The sequence below is a fragment of the Centroberyx affinis genome, unplaced genomic scaffold (assembly GCF_046629955.1).
Source record: "Centroberyx affinis isolate AG114_WGS23_722 - 3 ecotype Tasmania unplaced genomic scaffold, CSIRO-AGI_Caff_v1 ptg004383l_1, whole genome shotgun sequence".
Lineage (NCBI taxonomy): Eukaryota > Metazoa > Chordata > Actinopteri > Beryciformes > Berycidae > Centroberyx > Centroberyx affinis.
The window spans coordinates 260,723-284,857 of record NW_027282074.1 but is presented as its reverse complement, the minus strand read 5'-3'; the positions used below and the strand labels follow the sequence as shown (position 1 = coordinate 284,857).

The 24,135-nt window shown below is 40.1% G+C and overlaps 2 protein-coding genes across 3 annotated transcripts; both read right to left on the bottom strand.

The window, feature by feature from the left end:
- Positions 1-2,785: 2,785 nt before the first annotated feature.
- On the bottom strand, positions 2,786-23,366 carry LOC139664853 (glutathione S-transferase P-like). Of its 2 annotated transcripts, none has more exons than XM_071543829.1 (7): positions 23,229-23,366; positions 10,194-10,229; positions 6,423-6,529; positions 6,205-6,292; positions 5,183-5,286; positions 4,268-4,369; positions 2,786-3,174 (listed from the first exon to the last, which is right to left on the bottom strand). In XM_071543829.1, coding segments are annotated over exons 1-7 (627 nt in total). In that variant the 5' UTR covers positions 23,230-23,366; the 3' UTR covers positions 2,786-2,985. The 2 variants fall into 2 exon arrangements, with proteins under 2 accessions (XP_071399930.1, XP_071399929.1); XM_071543828.1 differs by lacking the exon at positions 23,229-23,366 and adding an exon at positions 10,832-10,933.
- LOC139664852 (glutathione S-transferase P-like) lies at positions 17,460-23,331 on the bottom strand. Its single transcript, XM_071543827.1, has 7 exons — positions 23,229-23,331; positions 22,842-22,877; positions 21,330-21,436; positions 21,118-21,205; positions 19,574-19,677; positions 19,009-19,110; positions 17,460-17,851 (listed from the first exon to the last, which is right to left on the bottom strand). Coding segments are annotated over exons 1-7 (627 nt in total). The 5' UTR covers positions 23,230-23,331; the 3' UTR covers positions 17,460-17,662.
- Positions 23,367-24,135: the final 769 nt, after the last annotated feature.

Genomic DNA, 24,135 nt, shown 5'->3' with positions numbered 1-24,135 from the left:
GCCGGACTGAGAAGAGGTGGGGAATTCTCTTCAAATGCCAAACAACCAGGTGTGTTCATCTCGACTTGTTGACAAGCTTAGACACTGACAGTTTTCTCATGGCCTTACGACACTTTGTGGCCCGCCGAGGGCGTCCTTATGAGCTTATTTCAGACAATGGAACAAACTTTCGTGGGGGGGAGAGAGAACTTAAGGAAGCTTTTGCTCAACTCTGCCCTGACTTGCAGGATTTTTTTGGGGAACAGCAGATCCGCTTTACCTACAATCCACTGCAAGCCCAACATTTTGGAGGGTCTTGGGAAAGAGAGGTCAGGTCAGTTAAAACAGCATTGCAGGTCACATTGGGAGGTCAGACAGTGACGGAAGAGGTTTTGCAGACAGTCTTATTAGAGGTGGAAGAGATGCTGAATGCGAAACCGCTGGGATACGTGTCAGCAGATGTCTCTGACCCAGACCCAGTCACCCCAAACCTCCTTCTCATGGGGCGGCGAGATGCGTCCTTACCTCAGGTCCTGTATGCTGACTCTGAACTCCTCACCCGCCGGAAGTGGCGCCATAGCCAAGTATTAGCTGATCATTTTTGGTCCAGCTTCCTGCGGAGTTACTTGCCCAGTTTGCAGGTACGACAGAAATGGCAGTATGACACAGACAATCTTACCTCTCCTGCAGTAGTAATGGTTGTAGATCCACAGCTTCCTCGTGCTCTCTGGCCTATCGGCAGAGTAACCCGAGTGCTCCCCAGTGAAGATGGGCGAGTTTGTGTTGCTGAAGTGCAAATCAATGGAAAGACCTATACTCACCCTGCGCCAGTTGGAGAAAATGATACCAAAGATAATTTTGTTTGCGTACAAAAACTATGCGGTGGTCAACCAAAAACGAATTGCAGTATGCAAAACGTGCGGGTTGAAAATTACAGATGGAGATGCAACAACTTCCAACTTCGTTCGACATTTCGACATTCGTCCACCGCAGAGCCACCCCCCTCTAGTTTTTCCATAACACAGGCTCCGTGACGGCCATTGTACAGCAATGATCTGTTTAAACAGACGAGAGTGTTGCGGGTTCCCTCCCTGACTCGTACTTTGACGTTCACCCCAAACGAGATGACAAATCGGCTTCTAAATTAGAGCAGCGAAATCGCAAGGTAACGTAACGTTAACGTTAACGTTACTCCCTTCACTGAAAATGAATGATTTCCTCTGTTGTTAATATGGCATTACATTTGGTGAAGAGCGCATTATGACTTGTTTAGGACTCGAAACTCAAAGTTTAGGACTTGGGACTTGACTTGGGACTTGTCAGTCTTGACTTGGGACTTGACTCGGGACTTGCCTGTCTTGACTTGGGGCTTGACTTGGGCTTGAGTGCAAAGACTTGCGACTTACTTGTGACTTGCTAAACAATGACTTGGTCCCACCTCTGGTACTTTCCTCCTGCTTCTGCAGTGGGGCAGGAGTTGGCCTTCAGAACCCTATGCCCTGATAGGGCTTTGGGGGCTTATGTGAGTAGCACACAAGCGACACGCAAGACTGGCCAGCTGGGGATGCGATGGGGAGCGGAACCGGGTTCAGGTTTGTCGAAACAGAGGCTGTCCCATTGGATAGTGGACACTATCAAGTCTGCGTACCGTTTGGCTGGTAGGCATGAGCCGGATGGAGTTCTGGCACATTCTACCAGGGGGATGGCCACATCAAGGGCTCTTCTGTGAGGAGTTCCTCTCTCTGAGGTGTGTGCAGCAGCTAGCTGGGCCTCATCTAGCACCATTGCTTGGTTCTATAAGGTGAACGTGGCTCCAACCAACTTAGTAGAGTCAGCTGTTCTAGACAGCTCCCCTGCTATGCATGAGGGGGTGTCTGCTGTTGGTTCGACATAGGCCCTAAACAGCCTTCTGCTGTCGACTTGGCTGCGGCTGGCTCCTCACCTCAACCACCAGATGAATCGAATATTGGTATACCAAACATTGGAGTGATCCAATTGAGGGAAACATAACAAAGGTTACGTAGGTAACCACAGTTATGTGACGCGATTGGATCACTCCAATCCTCTTGTGGTGTTTGAGGTGCCTCGAAAATGTTTATAGCGGGTGCGTATGTGCGGGAGGGGCCTTTATAGGGTCGGCCCAGTACGCACAGTATTGAATTGTAAAATCCTTGCCTCAAACGTATATCCCTCCGCCGCAGAGTGATATCAAACATTGAACAGTGACGCAATCGGGTCACATAAGCATGATTACCTATGTAATCTTCGTTCACTCTGTAGCGAGAAGTTATAAAACCCCAGAAAACCTTTAAGCAGGTAAAGAAAGGCTCCTTCATACAGGAACCAGATAAATTCAAAGCCTTATACCTCTGGAAGTTGTGACATTAAAAAGTCTTTAAATATTTTGAGGTGATGTAGTGAAAGGTAAGCCCAACGTTTTATAGAAGAATGGAAGAAAACTGCCAAGTCAAATACAGTATAAACATTACTACATTACATGTATTCTGAATATAAAAATCACACAAAAAGGGTAGACATAACTGAAATATATATGAAAAGTTCAGCTACTCTTGGAGAACAATGGATTTTAATATGAAAAACCGAGGCGTTTTGGTCAGCTTTGCAAATTGTTCTCCAAGAGTAACTGATTTTTTTTGCATCGGTTATTTTTGAGTCATGAACCTTGGAGGAGCTGCAAGGTTCAGACAGGTTTTGCACCAAAGATATAATCTGTTCTCATTACCAAAATAACTATACAGCCTGCAAGATGTGGTTTTATGCAAATAAGACCAGTGAACAGACAATGTCAGTGTATATTACCTCGTCCCTTTATTGATTCTATAAATCTAAACAAGTCTTTAAGTGCATTGATGTAATAAAGGTTGTTGTCAAATAGGAATTACCACAATTGTCCACACAATTAAAAAGTGCAAACTTTAACATGGACAAAGACATTAAATAGACAAAGTAAGAACTCTATCATGAATCATGAACATTTGTAGGGATTCACTGTTTTCCGTTGCCGTTGATCGGTAGTTTCTTATAAGCGTCGGAGTTGAGGAAGGCCTTGATTTTGGGGCGCGCCGACATCTTTTCCACGAAGCCCTTGAGGCTGGGGAAGGCGTCCAGGCAGGACGGACTCAGGACCAAGTGGTTGAGCAGAACTTCAAACAGGCTGTAGTCCGCGAACGAAACCTGACCGAGACACCACACAATAACATGAACAAAACAGGACTGGGATCATTTCAACCAATTCAAAATAGGAATAGGCCCTTTTCACAAACATGGCTGCCGTACTTCCGCAAGGTATAGCTCGGTTCTCACCATTGCCAGCAATGTTAAAAATCCAACTTTCTGTCACCCATAACTCTGTCTGTGATCACTTATTTTGTATTTCAACATAATGTATAACACAATACAGGCGTTGTCACTGACATATCTTCCTGTTTCTGTTATCAGACGACTGCGCAACTATAAAAAAAGAAAAATGATTAGATATGTCAGTGACAACACTTTTGAGACTTGCTGACAAAACAAATTAATTGCTGAATTTGTTATTTAAAAAACACCAGCCTTATCCTTTAATTCTCATGGTTTTGGATGTTATGTGTTTATTGCTTCCAGTGACAGTTGCAACCCGTTATCGTTGAAACAGCAAAAGAGCCGCGCGAGCATGGCGTCTATCGGTTGCCATGGTGATGACTGCTGCGATTCTTCCGGTAGAGTGGGGAGGGCGTCCCATAGTTTGTCAGTTTATTTCTACCCTCCTTGGGAGTGACACTTGGTGGTGAAGTGGTAGTGGGTAGGGGCCGGTTTGGGATGGGGCCTAGCTCTGAGCAGAACTCCAGTTCGGCATCCCTACCATAGCCATAGCTTTTAGATATAAAAGGATTCTGCTGCAGTGGTTTTGGTTGCAGTCGTGCACACGCCCAGAAACGTCCAGAATATTCAGAAATACGAAAATGCAGGCAGAAGGCCGACTCTCTGCAAACACACACATTGTCACAGACTACCAATGGGCTAGTAATGATTGAGTAGGATCATTTTTGGATAACTTTATGCTAATTCCAAGGGGAAAAATCCTGCTAAAACTACAACATTTTACATAACACTTTCATTAATCTGTGATGCATTCCAGAAGTTATTTTGTAATGAAGTGAATGAGGGCGGAATGAATGAATGAGGCCTAATACACATTTGTATACCACCATAAAAAGAACAAATGTACTGAACTGAAAGGCTAATCCATAAACTACAACATTTTACCAAACACTAGCAGTCTGTTTACCTTGTTGCCAACCAGAAAGCCAGCTTTGTTTTTGGCCATCACCGCTTCAAATTTGGACAAGTGGTTCGGCAGATCTTTAATGTATGCATCTTTGCCAGTTTCCTGTTAAAAGAGACAGCATAGTCAGTCAGAATGTACGGAAGCCGAGAATGGCCGTGCTTACGATTATTTTTTTAATGCCGTTATCTCGAGATCACGAGTTAATTATCTCGTTATCTCGAGAAAACGAGTTTTGTTATCTCGAGATAACGAGATAATCAACCCGTTATCACGAGAAAACAAAATGTTGTTTCCTCCTATTACTTATAATGTTTATCAGAGATCAGGAGTGCCATGCCAGCATGCATAGGGCATCTTGACAACTGTAGCAACTGATTTTTAAGCTGGAAATGTAACTGCAGCAAACAAAACTACACATTTATGCTTCCTGTTCAGTTATGAATCCTCCCCGACAGTCATAACAGTGATTTTGAAGGCTGAAATCAGGCGTGATCAAATGAACCAGACACTCTTTCGAGTTCTCCATATTATCCCGTGATCTCGAGAAAACGAAAGTCGTTTTCTCATGATAAATTATCTTGTTATCTCGAGAAAACGACTTTTGTTTTCTCGAGATAACGAGATAATTAACTCGTTATCTCGAGAAAACGAGCTTTGTTATCTCGAGATAATGAAATAATTAACTTGTGATCTCGACATAACGGCATTAAAAAAAATAATTGCAAGCACGGCCGTTCTCGGCTTCCATAAGAATGATATTCAAAATTGGGATTTTTCATCTAGGTTATATTTTTTATTATGAATATGAGCAGACTAGGATGTTTTTGAGCATAGAGTGCTAGTTGCAGAAGGAATATGCGGTATGGGATGCAGGTTTTGTAACAGACTGTATGTACATTAGGCATTCAGACTTACATATTCTTGGTAAATCAACTTCGCATATTTGAGACGAAGGTCCTCAACACCATCGTTCATCATATCAATGAGGGCGGCCTCCCTGGCGTCCTTCCCATAGGCTCCTGGATGGGAAGACAGGCAGTAAAAAAAAAAAAGATTTAAAAAAACAAAAAACTAAAATACTTAAAGTTCAGTGTATGCAACAAGGATTTAATACCAAAATTGTAGTTTGGCCATTCATATTCAATGGATGAAAATTCATGAGCCAATAGAAATTGAACCAAGAGTCGTTCTGAATGAGATGCTTCAAGCTATTGCAACGGTTTCCTAAAAAACAAAAAGTCCTACATGAAAAAAATCACATACACACAGATCTCAATATAATATTCTTATAATATACTGTACATCTGTGTTCAGAACCCTTTGTTATTAAAGGAATAGTTCACACTATCTCCTCTCCTCCAACTTAAAGGGGTAGTTCGGTGTTTTGAACCCTGGGCCCAAAGGTCCCATCATGATCCCTATTAGTAGAAACCAGAACTTCACTACCAGCAGTTATTTTTGGTTTCTTCTGGCTCTTGTGTAAGCTTACACCGGCTTAGAAGGTAGTGTGTCTTTGAGAAAAAGTAGTTCCTATCCAAATAGAACACAACTATTGAGAGAAAGCTTGTTTTTGTTTTGTTTTTTTTACAGAATTTACATTTTGGGGTGAACTGTTACTTTAAGTGCCACTCCGGCAGGTGAGTATATTGGTTAGAAATACAGGCATGTCCGAGATGTTGCTGATTCAGGCTTCTTGCAGCTACTTTAGGATGTGCAACATTTGCTCTTGAGAGGAAGGGGAACCTTGCACAAGTTTTTCCTGTACAAAATAATCTATGCATTTAGTTAAATCTCAGAAATTGAATTTAATTGAGATTAATATGCTTTCCAAATGACACTCCTCTTCTTCTACAAAGTAGACCTGCAGAATATATGGATACTGACCGAGCCCCGACACATGCAACAATTTATGTAAGGAATATTATAGGGGAAATTACCATGATTGCGCCCCAGGTGTCTAAGAATGGCATTAGACTGGTATAAGATCAAATCTCCATCTTCAAACTTGGGCAGCTGGCCAAAGACCTGGAGTAAATGCAGAAGATTAGATATTTCACTCAACTGAATTCAAAGAAGCCGAAAGTATACACGTATGAATTTGCAAGCAGAGCAATAGAACACAAGAACAAATACAAAGAGGCCATGATCAACTCACACATGTGGCTTTCAGGTCTCCTTTGTGCCAGTCCTCAAAGTTGACCACGATCTCCTTCCAGTCCTGGCCCTGGTCGGCCAGCAGGATCCTGGTGGCTCCACAGCGGCCTGGGACAGACGCAGCGTTAGCTTGCTTCATTTACAGGGCCGTAACTGATTTAGCATCTGGTATAGAGGATCTAGCTCAACTTAGCCTGGTTGACTGGATATGACTGCAGCGTCCAGAATGACCCTTTGTCATGGGGTAGTCAGATTACCTAACAGGAACTATCTATCCTAAACTAGTTTGTAGCATTTGTAGTGTTTGAGTGAGCCACGAAAATATCCTGAAAACTGACTTAACAGACTGATTTAACACATTCGTGAACAAATTCAACAACAGATCCCGCTACTGTGATTTTCAATTGGCGTTTGGTCAAACTTTTTACAACGTCATTTCACCAAATAGCATTTTTATTGATAGATGAGCACATAGCGGAGGGATACCATTTAGGAGAGATAGTTCCTGTTTGGGAGACCGGATCTACTTTTATTTTTAAATAAACATCAAACAAAAAGTTCGGAAATTTGTGTTTGGTAGATTATTTCTCTGTTGTAACAATGCTTCTTGGCAATACATTTTATACCGTTGGAAAGCCTGTTTATTTCCCTTTTAAATGGTGCCCCATTTGTAAGGAACATGCATTTGTGGGATGAGCAGCACAGCTGAGTATGTGGGTTGCGCTCATGAAAAATTTGCCAAATCTTCTCTGCCAATGCCAAACAGCTTACTCTGCTGTTGCTATTGACTCTTGTTTTGAGCTTCCGGTACCCCCAGGTGCTGACAATCAGGTACCTGATTGGCAGCACCTGTGAGCATGGGCCCTGCTACCGTGGTCAATTGGTGTCTGCTCCAAGAATCGGCATGCCACGTTTGTCTGATCTTGATAAGGCCTGTGCGATAGGGCGACTTCAAGCTGGTGTTCCACAAAAGCAAGTTGCGGCATTATTTGGAGTGAGCCATAGTACCATCTCCAAACTGAAGGCCAAGTTTCATGAAACGGGGGATGTCAGAGACAGACTGCGAAGTGGGCGTCCCAAGAAGACGACACCCCAAGAAGACCTGTTCCTCACCCTTTCAGCAGATCTACAGATTTGCAGTCAAGGTTTGCAGGACGATATGGCACACGGCTCTCGGCCCAGACGATCCGGAACAGACCGCACGCAGCCAATCTCCGGGCTCATGGGGCTGCCAGGAGGCCTGCCATGACCGCCCTTCACCATCAGGCCCGTTTGTGCTGGTGTCGGCAACACCTGCACTGGAACCTGAACATGTGGAGGAACGTTATGTTCAGCGATGAGTCCAGATTCTGCCTACGGAAGTTGGATCGTAGGGTCAAAGTGTGGAGAAGACGGGGAGAACGCTATGCTGATTGCTGCACCGATAGAGTAACACCTTTTGGTGGAGGCAGTGTGATGGTGTGGGGCGGCATCTCCATCACTGGAAAAACGAGGCTTGTCATCATTGGAGGCAATCTCAATGCAGAGAGATATCGAGATGAGATTCCGCAACCAGTGGCGATCCCATATCTCCACAGTCTGGGACCGAACTCCATCCTCCAAGATGACAACGCTTGCCCCCACAGAGCGGGGTTTATCAGAGACTACCTCCAGAATTTGGGAGTAGAGAGAATGGAATGGCCTGCCAACAGTCCTGACCTCAACCCAATTGAACACTTATGGGATCAGCTTGGGCGTGCTGTTCGTGCTAGAGTGACCAACACAACCACGTTGGCTGACTTGCAACAAATCCTGGTTGAGGAGTGGAATGCCATCCCACAGCAGTGTGTGACCAGGCTGGTGACCAGCATGAGGAGGAGGTGCCAGGCTGTTGTGGCTGTGTATGGTTCTTCCACACGCTACTGAGGCTCCTGACTGTTTGTTAAATGAATAAATTGTAAAATTGCCAATATGTCTTGTTTCTTCCTTGTTAATGTTAGACTTCAATCATCCAATCCACCAAACAACACCAAACAAGAGTCAATAGCAACAGCAGAATAAGCTGTTTGGCATTGGCAGAGAAGATTTGGCAAATTTTACATGAGTGCAACCCACATACTCAGCTGTGCTGCTCATCCCACAAATGCATGTTCCTTACAAATGAGGCCAATTTAAAAGGGAAATAAACAGGCTTTCCAACGGTATAAAATGTATTGCCAAGAAGCATTGTTACAACAGAGAAATAATCTACCAAACACAAAGTTCTGAACTTTTTGTGCAATGTTTACAAATTTGAGTGTAAACCAAGAATAGAAATACAAAATGACAACTGACCAGTTACTGCTTTATTGTCTTAAAATCGGGATCTGTTGTTGAATCTGTTCACAAACTTGTTAAATGTCAGTTTTCATTCAAATGAATGGGAAGTAAAAATCCTAACACTACAAACTCGTCCAGCTGCATCTGATCTTGGTGAGTAGTTTATATTCTGGTTTTCATGGTGGTCAAGTGCCAAATAACCCCCATGTTAAAACTATGTGGAATATTGCTTTAAGGCGTTAGTTTTCAATACTTCTAACCTGTTATTAGTTACTTTTTTTAATATTACAATGTCATTACTTTTATTTTTCTTTCATGTTTCCTTTGTTTCAATTACTTTTAAAAGTAACTTTCCCCAACACTGCTTTAGACCTGCAGTAATATCAGTATGCATTATGTTTTATGCATTTTTACACTTTACACTGACTTGCCTGATTATCTATCATATGCATTATGCTATAGGTATTTCATATTGACACAAAAGTACCTTGTCTACAGGACTATGGACATTTCTAGATGAAAAGGCAGGATGAAAAAAATCAACCACTCAAAAAAAAAAATTACAAAATGAACTATGCAATTTCTAAATCACAGATTTGGAAATTGCGATTTGGACTCTGTGATTTGGAAATTGTAATAGTTCATATTGCAATTTTTTTTTTCATTAATTGTTCAGCTCTAATCTGGAACATTTCAGTGGTTGATTTTTTTCATCCTGCCTTTTCATCTAGAAATGTCCATAGTCCTGTAGACAAGGTACTTTTGGCATGGGGGTGAGTAGATAATGTCTGAATTTTTTTTTTTGGACGCGTCCAAAATGGATTAATAAATAAGATGTTTTACAGCTCCGGTTAATCTTTGGCCCATGAATCAAGTGTAATATATCACCTAACGGTAACATGAAGAGCTGTAATAGGGCTGTGGCACATCTCAGTGGAACTGAACAGGCTGTCAGAACAAAAAGTTACATGTTGTAACATAGGATAGGTTTATTCTGGCTATACTGGTTTGTTATCACATTATGTCATCCACACTAAGTCAATCCATTTGTTGTGAAGTTTGAATAAATTCATAGGTTTTGGGTAATGTGCATGTTCATTTCAAGTGGCTCTTGGCTTGTCGCATAATTACAATCTGTTTGGACTTTGCTGTCCTGCGATGACAGATTTATCCTGCCATTCCTCCAACGTAATCTATTCAAACTCTGTTATTATAGTGCATTTACCAAGAAACATGAAAAGAATTGGAAGAATCTTAATCAGAACCTCTCCATATCTCAATAAACCAGGCAGATGGATAGATATGTATATCAGACTGTATTAGTCACATGACAGGTTTAGCTGTCATGTGCACCACTTATCCAGGCAGTGTGAGATCTGCTGACTGGCTGCATTAGAAGAGGAGTTTATTTTTATTTGTTTCTAATAAAAAAAAAAATTCTATCTTTCAGGAGAGTGGACTGTCTTTCACTCACCTCTGACTGCAAAGTAGGTGATGGTGTATGGAGGCACTGAGGAGAGACAAAACACAAACCAAAAATCAATCAATTCAACGAAAGCATGTTCCCATTTATCACTTACACACACACCTGCATTATTACCTCCGCCAAGGAGGTTATGTTTTCGGTGCCGTTTGTCTTTTAGCAGGATTACGGAAAAACTACTGGGCCGACTTTCATGAAACTTCGTGGAAGGGTGTAGCATGGGCCAAGGAAGAACCCATACAATTTTGGAGCGGATCCGGATCCGACTCACGAACAAGCAACAATAATAGCACGAACCTTGGCGGAGGTCTGCGCTCTCCGAGTGCCCTTCTAGTTTGATAGTAAATTCACTTAATCACTTGCCGATTGTAAATCAATTCAATCACTCGCTCATTTTCTTAAAATGACATAACCAGTAGGTTATCACAATTATAAATCAAAGGTAAAACGCGCCACTATTCACTGGCAACATTACATAAGCAATCTGTTTTCACTATATGCAATCTGCAGATTTTATAATTTGCATTATTTACTATTTGCATGATAACAGCCTGCACAGACTCAGCTACTGCGATTCTAGAAATCCGATGGAAAGGATCGAGTTGTTTTGCTGCAGCTGTGGAACTTACTAGTGCTGGATCAGGCAGGAATGCTTGCAGGAAGCTGGGTCTACTAGAGTTGGTCGGATTATGTAAATGTATGTAAGGAGCTCCGCTGTGGGTGGCAGACAGCAGTCAAGTGAGCAAACTGGAAAAAAGGCTCCGGTAGTAGTCTGCTTTCTGCTGAGTCATGGTGACTGAAGGCGGTTCCAGAGATACCTATGGGCGGAACAGAAGGCTGAGGGTGCTGGAACCGGGCTGTGTTCCAAAAAAACAAGTAATTAAGCAACAAAATACGACTATACAATCTCTACAATGTTTTTCCATGATAAGAATTGTTGTAATCATTTAGTTGAAAGTTCCCCTCTACATTTAAACAGAGATTTGGCATTTTTGGACTACATAGGCTACACAGATATAAACACTACACAGGTCACCTTTCATTGTAACTGCACAAGTTATGTCAAAACACTCCTCATAGACTACTACTACAGTCAGAAATATCAGAAAGTAATATATGCAGCACATCTTATGGCTTTTTTCATTATTATTTTGACATCAAACATTAATATGGGTGCTCACTTATTGAATTTGATGATTAAATACAAAATAATTGGTTTAAAACAGTATTTATACATGTTTAAAATATTGCGCATTTATTTTGAAGGCTAAATGCCCAAACGTTTTGGGGTTTTTTCAGGATAAAAGCGTAATCTTAAAATCCACGACATTCAAATACTGACTAAAAACTTGTTTTTGCACAAAAGAATTATAATTAAGCAACAAAATGCAACTATACAATATATAGGCCTACAATGTTTTTCTACGATAATAACTGTTCTAATCCCCTCTACAACACCTGGAAGGCACTAAGACCCATGCTAGGTTGCTTTTTATTGACTTCTCTTCTGCCTTTAATTGTATTCAACCCCATATTCTTGCACAAAGGCTCATATGTAATTTTGATTTGGATTTTAATATTGTTTGGTGGCTTGTGGACTTCGTAACTGACCGTTCTCAGAGGGTGAGAGAATGGGGCCCTCTCTGGTGCTCTTAAATCTTCTACTAAGCTAAGCTAACCTAAGCTAGTGACCCCCACCCCCACCCACCCCACACACTGATTACAAGCCTGACTATGGTCACGGATTGTGCAATAATGGGAATTTTGAATGGCACTGTGCAATACTTTTCATGGTGACTATGTAATATTACCCACGACGTAATGCTACCAATGACGACCTGCACTCTTTATACATGACTTTAATTCTAATTCTTTTCTATTCTTATTCTTATTTACTTATTTTGTTTTTGTATTTTATGTCTAAAACTGTCTTGAAAGTGTGTCTCTTACTGTGTCTGCACTATGTTTTTATGTTTTTATGTTGCACTAGAGAGACTGGCAAACAAGACTTTTTGTTATACTGGACTGGTATAATGACAATGAATTGAATTGAATTGAATTGAGTTGAATTGAATTGAATTGAATTGAATTGAATTGAATTGAATTGAATTGAATTGAATTGAATTGAATTGAATTGAACTGAATTGAATTGAATTGAATTGAATACTGGTTCGCCACAAGGGTGTGTCCTCTCACCCCTGCTATTTGTGTTGTACACCAATGACTGTGTGAGCCACCATGAGTCCAGATATGTTATTAAATTTGCAGATGATTCTGTTGAACTGAGCCTTCTAAAGGATGGTGAGACCTGCCATAGCCCAATTGTTAATGAGTTTGCACACTGGTGTAACGAATCTTTTCTTAAACTCAATGTGTCTAAGACCAAAGAAATGGCCATTGGCCCCACCTACCCTTATTTCTTTCTTATTTTTTTCATACCTTTATTGCAATTAATTCATAAATCAGTACAACCACAAAATGTCCAGTATATTTTCATTATTATTATTATTATTATTATTTTTTCTCATTTTTTGTATTTTATACACCCGGTGATACAAACAGAAGAACCCCCCCCCCCCCAAAAAAAAAAAAAAACCCCAAGAGAAATTACATATTCATCCATACCATACACATGCATACATGCTTCATACACACATACGGATATACCTACACTCACTCATATAAATTAACTAAAAAGGTTGTTAATTATACTAACTAAAGATAACCGGGACAAACAAACGAAAAAAAAGAGTGTATGTGTGTGTGTCTACTCTTCCTCTAAGATGTGTTCACTGAGTATGTCTATATGATTATTTGTTTTCCCAAGATCTGCTTCTGTCCTTTTGTAAATTCTTTTGTTAATCTGAGTTTAAGTAATTTCATAAATTAATTGATGGCCTCATATCTCATCCACTTAAACCAATGTCTTTTATACTCTGTCTCTTCATTTCTAACTCTATAAGTTGGTTTTAGCCAATTCCTAGTTATTTGCTTCAGGGCTGCGACTCTGAGTAGTCTATATAGGTACAGGTCCACCTACCCTTATTAATGGTGAGCAGGTAGAGGTGGTAAAGCAGTATAAATACCAGGGGACAATTTTAGATGATTTATGCTTTGAGCCTAATATGAAGGCAATTGTAAATAAAGGTCAGCAACATTTATTCTTTTTAAGGAAGCTCCGTAATTTTAATGTGGAGAAGTCTCTTATGAAAATGTTCTATTCATCCTGCATTGAGTCTATTCTTAACTGTTGCGCTCATCTGCTGGTTCGGTAATCTAAATCAGAGAGAAAAGAACCTGGTAAGAGGAATTGTGAAGTTGTGTTCTAAAATCACTGGCACTGACCTCAGTGATCTTAATTATATCAGAAGAGAGTTATTAAGAAAGCTCAGGATGTTCTTCAGGAGCCCCTGCACCCTCTTTTCTCTGAGTTTTCCCTTCTTCTCTCTGGGCGGAGGTTCAGGCCTAAAGCAGTGATTCTCTACCTTTTTCATACAATGGACCCCTAATTTAGTCCACATTAGAGGCACGGTCCCCCATTTGATGAGATGAGAAATAACAGTGAAACTATGATCAAAATAGTAATTCTTCTACATTCTATAATTGTGTTAACTGCTTGTAAATGAAATAATGCTGAAATTTAACATTTCATCAACACTGTAAAAACTCATAGTGCAATTTAGTGAAATCAACTCATCTTTATCCATTAACACTATGTATATAGATCTGTTTGTCAATTTCAACTTAAAAGTGCTAGTTATGAGCTTCATAACTTAAAATCATGAGTTCAAATCTTGTGACTTAAAATTATGAGTTGAAAGAACACCTTATAAAGCATTCACTAAACTCAATATTGTTAGTTTATTAGCAGACTTCCCAGTATGCATTGCATTCGGTTTAGCTCTCCAGAAACTCTTCCTTCTTCTGGTTTGAATGAAGTTACAGGATAGAGACTTGTTATGTATGTATGTTTGGTGAATCATAGATAAGATATAGATAGTAGATTTTATCATGTTTTTTTTTAATCAGAAATTGAGCTATGTATCTGGGAATTCACAATCAAGTAAGTATCTCTCTGATGCACATGGCAAGTACAATCCACTACAAGTAAGTGTATTGCAGCTGCATACTATATGCTGAACTGTGTATTAATCATGTGATACAAGAGGAACTTAAACCTAGCAAACCTTGTGAATAAATAAATAACACTGGATTTTAGTTAATCAATTATGCATTCAACTTGGAAACACGAATCAGCATGACTAGACATTTGTTGATTGAACTTATTGTCTTAAGTTCACTCAGTTAGCATTTCTACATTAGAACTAACTAATGATCTTTGACCTAACTATTCAGTACTACTTCAGTCAACAATTTTAAGGCAGCAAGGAAACTTATGTTTTTAAGTTGAACTGCCTTAATATTTTTTGCAGTGAAGTTGCTGGGGACCCCCTGGAACCCCCTCAAGGACCCCTGGTGGTCCCCGGACCCCATGTTGAGAACCACTGCCCTAAAGGTAGCAGTAACAGATTCCAGCGCTCTTTTATGTCTGAGGCAATCCGCAGATTGAATGTGTAGGCTCACTGTAGTTAGGTGTGTGGAACAAGGGCCTGTCCCCTACTTATGCATACTGGGGGTAGGATGTAGGCCTACAGTTTTCTTGTCGGCATAAATTGATATTGTGTCATATTGTCTGTGTTTTTGTGATATGTGATTATGTTTCTCTGATGTTATTGATGTATTGCAACTGCTTGCTGTGAACCGAATTGCCCCATTGGGGACAATAAAGATTTCTACTACTACTACTTAAACAGAGATTTGTCATTTGTCATAGCCTACACAGATTAAACACACAGGTCACCTTTCATTACTACTGCACAAGATATGTCAAAACACCTACACTTTCACAACACACCAACATTTAGGCCCAAGCTGTTTTAAGGGTTAAAAAATCATGGCAGGCCCTCAAAGTTATAGCAATACTGCAAAACTGACATGTTCCAACTCGATTGGACACTGCACAGTTCACCTACAGACCTGAGGGTCTAGTTTCACAACACACTAACATTTAAGCCAAAGCGGTTTATGAAAAATATTTTGGAAAAACGCTGTGTTTTTCAAAATAAAAGTGTTCATGACTGCAAGATTTTCAATTACAACATACCAAAGTTAATTGAAAGATCATTCGTAAACAGGAAATTGGGTAAAAGAAAATGCTATAGACCAAACAGGTCTATGAAGAGAGATCTATTAGATGGCTAAAGGTTCAAAATTAAACACTGGGACACGAAACAAGACAAAGTGGAAGAACGTGCTGTTAACTGAAACAGGGGCATTTAAACCACATGTTGTTGTATATCTGTTATTTCTGTTGGATTTTTATTGCAAGAATCAGTTCCAGGGAACTGATACTTGGACAGGACCAAGTTGGCAGGGCACAATCTGACTAATTGTCCTGTTTTGGCCCAGGTGTCCGTGGTTCACCCTTATGTTGTCTCTCAGAGGCTGTCCCATTGGATAGTGGACACTATCACGTCTGCGTACCGTTTGGCTGGTGGGCATAAAACCTTTTGTTACGTGTGAGGAGGGGGGCTGGACCCAAACGCAAGACCAGCTCAGAATAGGGGTAAAGAAAAGGCTTTGAAGGGTAACTTCGGTATTTTTCAACCTGGACCCCATTTTCCCAACTGCGGGTGTCTAAGTAACTAATGGGGACAACAATTTTTGAAATTGGTCCAGTATTGAGCGAGATCGCTTCAGCCGTCCACTAAAAGTGCTTGTTTTTGCCACTGACAGGCTCAGATTGTTATTATAAGTGTCTGACAACATTATGGAAAAGATTCTATACAGAAATGAAACGTACTTCCTTACCTTTAGCCAGAGCCGTTCTGCCTTTAGCTGTTCATCCGTATACTCTGGCTCAAATAAATACGGGCGGCCATCAAATTCAAAGGCCACTTCCACGTTGTCAAAATCAGCTAAATATTCAGCCATGACTTAAATATTTGAGATAACACTGAGCTACGATTTCTGTACTCCAACACAACAAACTCCCCCCGGCACTCCTCTCTCCAACTCTCACTCACTTCCTGTAAGCTCTCACGAGACTTGAGCGAGACTTGGTTACACACAGACCGGATCAAGCATAAGGTAAGGAAGTGCGTTTCATTTCTGTATAGCGTCCTTTCCATAAAGTTGTCAGACACTTATAATAACAATCTGAGCCTGTCAGTGGCAAAAACAAAACAAGCACTTTTAGTGGACGTACATTGATGGTTCATTTGCCCCGTCAGATTACATCGCAGCCTGTTTCGCGGCTGCCGGCTGAAGCGATCTCGCTCAATACTGGACCAATTTCAGAAATTGTTGTCCCCATTAGTTACTTAGACACCCGCAGTTGGGAAAATAGGGTCCAGGTTGAAAAATACCGAAGTTACCCTTTAATGATAAAACAAGGCAACTTACAAAACTAAGGCAAAAACCAAAGACAAAAGGCAAAACAAACAAAAGGCTAACCAAAAACAACCACAACCAGGCTGGCAGAACAAAAGACAAAAACAGAAAGGAAACAGGAGGGGGAGAACAGGTGAAGAGGGGAAGTCAGAGGACATCTGGTGGACAGGTGGAGAATGGCAGGACTGGGGAGTGAAGAGAGAGAGACCAGGAGGCGGAGACACAAGGGCAGACAGGAAACACAGAAACAAGGAAAATACACAAACACAAGGGCAGGCCATGGCAGAACCATGACACCTTTAACCAGGTAAAGAAAGGCTCCTTCATACAGGAACCAGATAAATTCAAAGCCTTATACCTCTGGAAGTTGTGACATTAAAAAGTCTTTAAATATTTTGAGCTGATGATCGGTGATGTAGTGAAAGGTAAGCCCAAGGTTTTATAGAAGAATGGAAGAAAACTGCCAAGTCAAATACAGTATAAACATTACTACATTACATGTATTCTGAATATAAAAATCACACAAAAAGGGTAGACATAATTGAAATATATATGAAAAGTTCAGCTACTCTTGGAGAACAATGGATTTTAATTTGAAAAACCGAGGCGTTTTGGTCAGCTTTGCAAACTGTTCTCCAAGAGTAACTGATTTTTTTTGCATCGGTTATTTTTGAGTCATGAACCTTGGAGGAGCTGCAAGGTTCAGACAGGTTTTGCACCAAACATATAATCTGTTCTCATTACCAAAATAACCATACAGCCTGCAAGATGTGGTTTATGCAAATAAGGCCAGTGAACAGACAATGTCAGTGTATATTACCTCGTCCCTTTATTGATTCTATAAATCTATACAAGTCTTTAAGTGCACTGATGTAATAAAGGTTGTTGTCAAAAAGGAATTACCATAATTGTGTACACAATTACAAAAGTGCAAACTTTAACATGGACAAAGACATTAAATAGACAAAGTAAGGACTATATCATGAATCATGCACATTTGTAGGGATTCACTGTTTTCCGTTGCCGTTGATTGGTAGTTTCTTATAAGCGTCGGAGTCGAGGAAAGCCTTGATTTTGGGGCGTGCCGACATCTTTTCCACGAAGCCCTTGAGGCTGGGGAAGGCGTCCAGGCAGGACGGACTCAGGACCAAGTGGTTAAGCAGAACTTCAAACAGGCTGTAGTCCGCGAACGAAACCTGACCGAGACACCACACAATAACATGAACAAAACAGGACTGGGATCATTTCAACCAATTCAAAATAGGAATAGGCCCTTTTCACGTTTTTCATGTCTGCCGTACTTCCTCAGGGTATAGCTCGGTTCTCACCATTGCCAGCAATGTTAAAAAGGCAACTTTCTGTCACCCATAACTCTGTCTGTGATCACTTATTTTGTGTTTCAACATAATGTATAACACAATACAGGTGTTGTCACTGACATATCTTTCTGTTTCTACACCTGTATTGTGTTGTACATTATGTTGAAACACAAAATAACTGATCACAGACAGACAGCAAGTGACAAGTCTTCTGCTGTAGATAGACTGTTTATTCCCAATTAACGGAATCCTATAAAAGGTGAAATGTAAGATCTATAAAAATGAATTGTCAGAATCTATAGACATTCAAGTTATTCCACTGCTAGATGTCATCAATCTGTGATGCATTCCAGGAGTTATTTTATAATGAAGTGAATGAGGGTGGAATGAATGAATGAGGCCTAATACACATTTGTATACCACCATTGCTGCAAATAGCCTCATAGAAAGTGCAAGGGACAACACAAAATGCTAAAAACTACAAGCAAATAGTAAACATGTTGTCCCCCACCAGTGATGTAGTTCCACCCTTGGGTCAGTCAGTGACTGCTGAGTGTACTTGAAATATGAGTGAAATTGTATAAGCATTTTTGTATGGGACAATGAAAGGACAGATTGACCATATTTCTGTTGCCTACTCTCCTCAGAATTAGGCTTACAAGTTATATCTTGAAATGTAGTAACTGTAATTGTCCTGTTTTTACTCAATACAGTACAAAATATAAGAACTACAATACGCAATAAGTCCCCATTCATTGTCCCCCACATTGTATGATAACTTTAACTGCATGACCTGCTTTACCACTGAGTCCCCATTCATTGTCAATACCACCCCCTAGCGGCACAAAGTCAACATTACAGTGTGACTAACAAACTAACAAACAAACGAACTAACTAACGGACGGAGACCGATCCATAGTCCCCCTTTTGGTGGGGGACAAAAAAGGGTAGAAGGGTAAAAAGAACAAATGTACAGAACTGAAAGGCTAATCCATAAACTACAACATTTTACCAAACACTAGCAGTCTGTTTACCTTGTCGCCAACCAGAAAGCCAGTTTTGTTTTTGCCCATCACTGCTTCAAATTTGGACAAGTGGTTCGGCAGATCTTTAATGTATGCATCTTTGCCAGTTTCCTGTTAAAAGAGACAGCATAGTCAGTCAGAATGACATACCAAATCAGGATTTTTGATCTAAGTTATAATGTATTTAATAATGCGTTTCCATCACATTGTTCCAGTGTTCATTCTGTTGTTTAATGAAGGAATGACATTAATAATGGGCACTTTAAAAACCACAATTCAGGCAATTTTGAGGATACTGGGATTGTTTTGAAGTATATTATGAGTATGAGCAGACTAGGATGTTTTGAGCATAGAGTGCTAGTTGCAGAAGGAATATACGGGATGGGATGCAGTTTTTGTCCCAGTCCCATCCCATGACTGAAGCATTACCAGAGTGTTAATATATCTTATTTCCAGGAACTCCTCCATGCCATGCAAGACCTACTTAAGAGTTCAAAGGATGTGGTTAACAGGATATTTGGAATGAGAGTGCATAATGCAACAGATTGTATGTACGTTAGGCATTCAGACTTACATATTCTTCGTAAATCAACTTCCCATATTTGGAACGAAGGTCTGTAACACCATCGTTCATCATATCAATGAGGGCAGCCTCCCTGGTGTCCTTCCCATAGGCTCCTGGATGGGAAGACAGGCAGTAAAAAAAAAAAAAAAAAGAGTACCTTTTTAGTGCTGACTTGAAATCAAACAGCAGGTCAACAAAACTAAAATGAAAGCTGAACATATACACTTCATTGATGCTGTCTAGTTTTGCTGAATATCCTAAATTTCCTGAAATATTTACATTCAGAGTGCGCCAAGTAATTGAAGTAAGTGTATTGTGCATTTTGTGTTTTTGTTTGACAAATCTGAAAGATTTAAAATAAAAAAAACTGAAATACTTGCTGTTGGGCTAGTTAAGTCTATGCAACAAGGATTTAATACTGTGATTATTGTGATATTTCCCGCGATATAAACCTATAATCTACTAGTGGTAATAATAATCATACTTGAAGTGAAAAATTTGTCTTTTTAATTCAAGTGGGTTTCCTTTTCCACAATTAGCCTGTTTTTCTGGAAATAACAGTAATTATCAAATTATACCAAATGGCCATTGTTTCCTCCAATGCTTGAGTAGTAAGATCAAATTTCTAGGCTGTTAATAATAATAACAATTATTATAGCCTAGAAATTTGATGTAATTTGGAAGAAATAAAATAAAATGATTTAGGCTTCTTGCAGCTACTTTAGGATGTGCAATTCATTTTTCTTCCTGGGCTCCACACATAAATATCACACACAATTACAACAGATAATAATTTAAAAAATAAATAAATAAATAAATAAATAACACTAATAATAATAATAATAATAATAATAATGATTGTTCACTTCAATTTTTCATTGTAATATACCTTCTATACTATACCAATTTTCCGCCACAAATTGTCATACATCAAGTTGACATCAACTAATCAAGTAATGTTGAAGTTTCAATTTAAAATGTTACTGCATTCCTCAGCGATTTCAAGTGGAAGAGAATTCCAACTTTTCATTGCGCTATATATAACTGTCCGTTTCATGCTATTAGTTTTAGCCTTTGGGAGCATAAGCAATGTCGCTGTTGCATGTCTTGTTGTGTATGTATGTGCTTTCTGACTGTATGTCAACTGCTGATAAAGCTTGTTTGGTAAGTTTAACTCTGAGGTATTCTTCAGAAATCTGAGAAGGGCAGCACTCAGTCTGTCCTCTACCTGCAGGATACCCTGTTCTGCATGATAACAACATTACTGCTGCTGATGCCTTACAAAACAAGACGTGCTGCTTTGTTTTGGAGTAGCTGTAGCTTATCTACATCTTTCTTAGCTGCACTAGACCAACTCTGAATAAAGGCTTTTCATACCTGGATCTGGCTTTTATACTTTTACATGTAAGAATTCAATTTTCCCTTATTCTTATTTCCCAAACAGCTTCTACAAAGTAGACCTACAGAAACATCTCAGTGCTTCAATATATGGATACTGACCGAGCCCCGACACATGTAACAATTTATGTAAGGAATATTATCTGGGAAATTACCATGTTTGCGCGCCAGGTGTCTAAGAATGGCATTAGACTGGTTTAAGACCAAATCTCCATCTTCAAACTTGGGCAACTGGCCAAAGACCTGGAGTAAATGCAGAGGATTAGGTATTTCACTCAACTGAATTCAAAGAAGGTAAAAGTATACACATATGATTTTTCAAGCAGAATAATAAAACACAGGAACAAACAGGCCATGATCAACTCACACATGTGGCTTTCAGGTCTCCTTTGAGCCAGTCCTCAAAGTTGACCACGTTCTCCTTCCAGTCCTGGCCCTGGTCGGCCAGCAGGATCCTGGTGACTCCACAGCGGCCTGGGACAGACGCAGCGTTAGCTTGCTTCATTTACAGAGCCGTAACTGATTTAGCATCTGGTATAGAGGATCTAGCTCAGCTGCAGCGTCCAGAATAACCCTTCCTCATAGAAGCCACTGTTGGGGTACTGTGGGGGTACTTAGAGCTGCAATAAGTGATTTTCCGACCACTAGAAGGTGACAGAAACCGCAATACAATTGTAAATAAAGCACAGCAAAGCTGCTGGACTGGAGGCCCCAGAGGACAAACCTAGCAAAGGATGCTTTTAAACAGCAAGGAAGGTGCAAGCTAGTTTTAAAAAACGAAAAGCTACTGAATGGCCCCAGAGGAGCTTCATTCCGGAGCGTAATTTGACTACAAGCTTTAGAAAAGAGGTGAAAACAGCAACACAGCTGGCCTGTGTGTGGATATTGGTTTATATCATTATGTCTCAATGAAATCTCCACATCCGCACACATTAGTTTCAGGATTGGTTATAGGGTCTGATATCACTTATTGCAGGTTTAAGGCGTTAGTTTTCAATACTTCTTACCTGTTATTAGTTACTTTTTTTTTTACATTACTTTCATGTTTAATTTTGTTAGTGCAAATAAAAAAAAAGAAACAACAGAAAAAATACTGCAGCTTAATAAGTCTGGTTTGCTGTTTTAAAAACAGAGCAGCACTCAGCCATGTTTCAGCTCATGTTTTTGAACAGAGTAAAGTACTCTTACGAGTTATTTTTAATAAGGTGTAACTTCTCCAAGACTGCTTTAGGCCTGCAGTACGCATTATGCTATAGGCATTTTATATTGACACAAAAGTACCTTATATACAGGACTATGGACATTTCTAGATGAAAAGGATGAAATTTATTGTATGCTTATTTTTAAGTACTTCTGTTATTTCTAAAATTATATTCTAGTTATTGTGGTCAGAAATTGTGGTTGTCCGTGACAAAAATATCAGGGGGAAAAAAGACATTCTTGCCACCACAGAATTCAAAGTGGGTGGGCCAGAGGCCCATTGCCTCTATGGAGTAGGCACCTATGTAGGCGTGGCTGTTTGCACACCTCACTGGAACTGAATAGGTTGTCAGAACAAAAGCTTACATGTTGAAACATAGGGTAGGTTTGTTCTCTGGCTAGTAATACTGGTTTATTATCACAAGTCATCCACTTCCAGTGCATTTACAAAGAAACATGAAAAGAATTGGGAGAATCTTAACCAGAACCTCTCAATATCTCATCTCAATAAATCAGGCAGCTGGATAGATGTATCAGCCTGTATAAATCACATGACAGGATTAGCTGTCACATGCACCACTTATCCAGGCAGTGTGAGATCTGCTAACTTTATTTTTATTTGTTTCTAAAATTATATATATATTCTATCTTTCAGGAGAGAGAGCTATCTTTCACTCACCTCTGACTGCAAAGTAGGTGATGTTGTATGGAGGCACTGAGGAGAGACAAAACACACAATCAAACCAAAAGTCAATCAATTCAACGAAAGCATGTTCCCATTTATCACTTATACACACACCTGCATTATTTGATTATAATTCAATCACTTGCTGATTGCTCATTTTCTTAATGGAAAAATGCCATAACCAGTAGGTTATTACAATTATAAATCAAAAGTAAAACACTATTACAAGAAGCAATCGGTTTTCAGCATATGCAATCTGGAGATTTCATAATTTGCATTGTTCACTATTTGTATGATAACAGCCTGCACAGACTCAGCTACTGCGATTCTAGAAATCCAGCGGGAAGGATCGAGTTGTTTTGCTGCAGCTGTGGAACTTACTGGTGCTGGATCAGGCTGTAATGCTTGAAGGAGGCTGAGGCTGCTTGGTCAGATTAAGTTTACACAAGGAGTTGCACTGTGGGTGGCAGACAGCAGTCAAATGAGGAAATCGGAGGAAAATCTGTGTTTAGTAGTCTGCTTTCTGCTGAGTCATGGTGACTGAAGGCGGTTCCAGCACCCTCTGCCTTTTGTTCCAATACTATCCAGCTGCAGACTCGCAGCACGCCTAAGTGCAATGACAGCTTGTTGTTTATGAGCCAGAACCTTACACATTCTAACTCCTTACTAAGAGTGACTTCAATCTGGTTGACATCTGTCCCGGATACCAGAAGAGCAGAGTCATCAGCATACAATAAAAGCTTGCAATTCACTGCACCAGGCATGTCATTTACATAAATGAGGAATAGGAGCAGCCCCAATATCGAGCATTGTGGCACCCCACATGTTATTTCCCATTTTGACCTAATCCCATACACTGCAGTTTGGCCAACAATATAGCATGGTCTACTGTGTCAAATGCTTTTTGTAAATCTGATGTAATCACAAAGATGAATAAGGCGGGTATCAGTAGAGTGGGCTGCTCTGAAACCAGACTGCAACTCATATAGTAGGTTGTGCTGAACCAAATATTTCTCAACCTGATCAAATACTACCCTCTCAAATACCTTAGATATGGCTGATAGAATTGATACAGGCCTACAGTTCCCTATATCTGACCTGCTGTTCTTCTTAAACAGGGGGACAACTCTGGCCATTTTCATTTCACTTGGGAATCTTCCCAGCCTTATTGACAAATTCACAATATGAACGATAATGCCACAGGTGACACTGGCGCTATCCCTCGAAAAACTGGCTGGAATAAGATCCAAGCCTGTCGCTTTGTTTGTACATAGTGAGGACAGACATT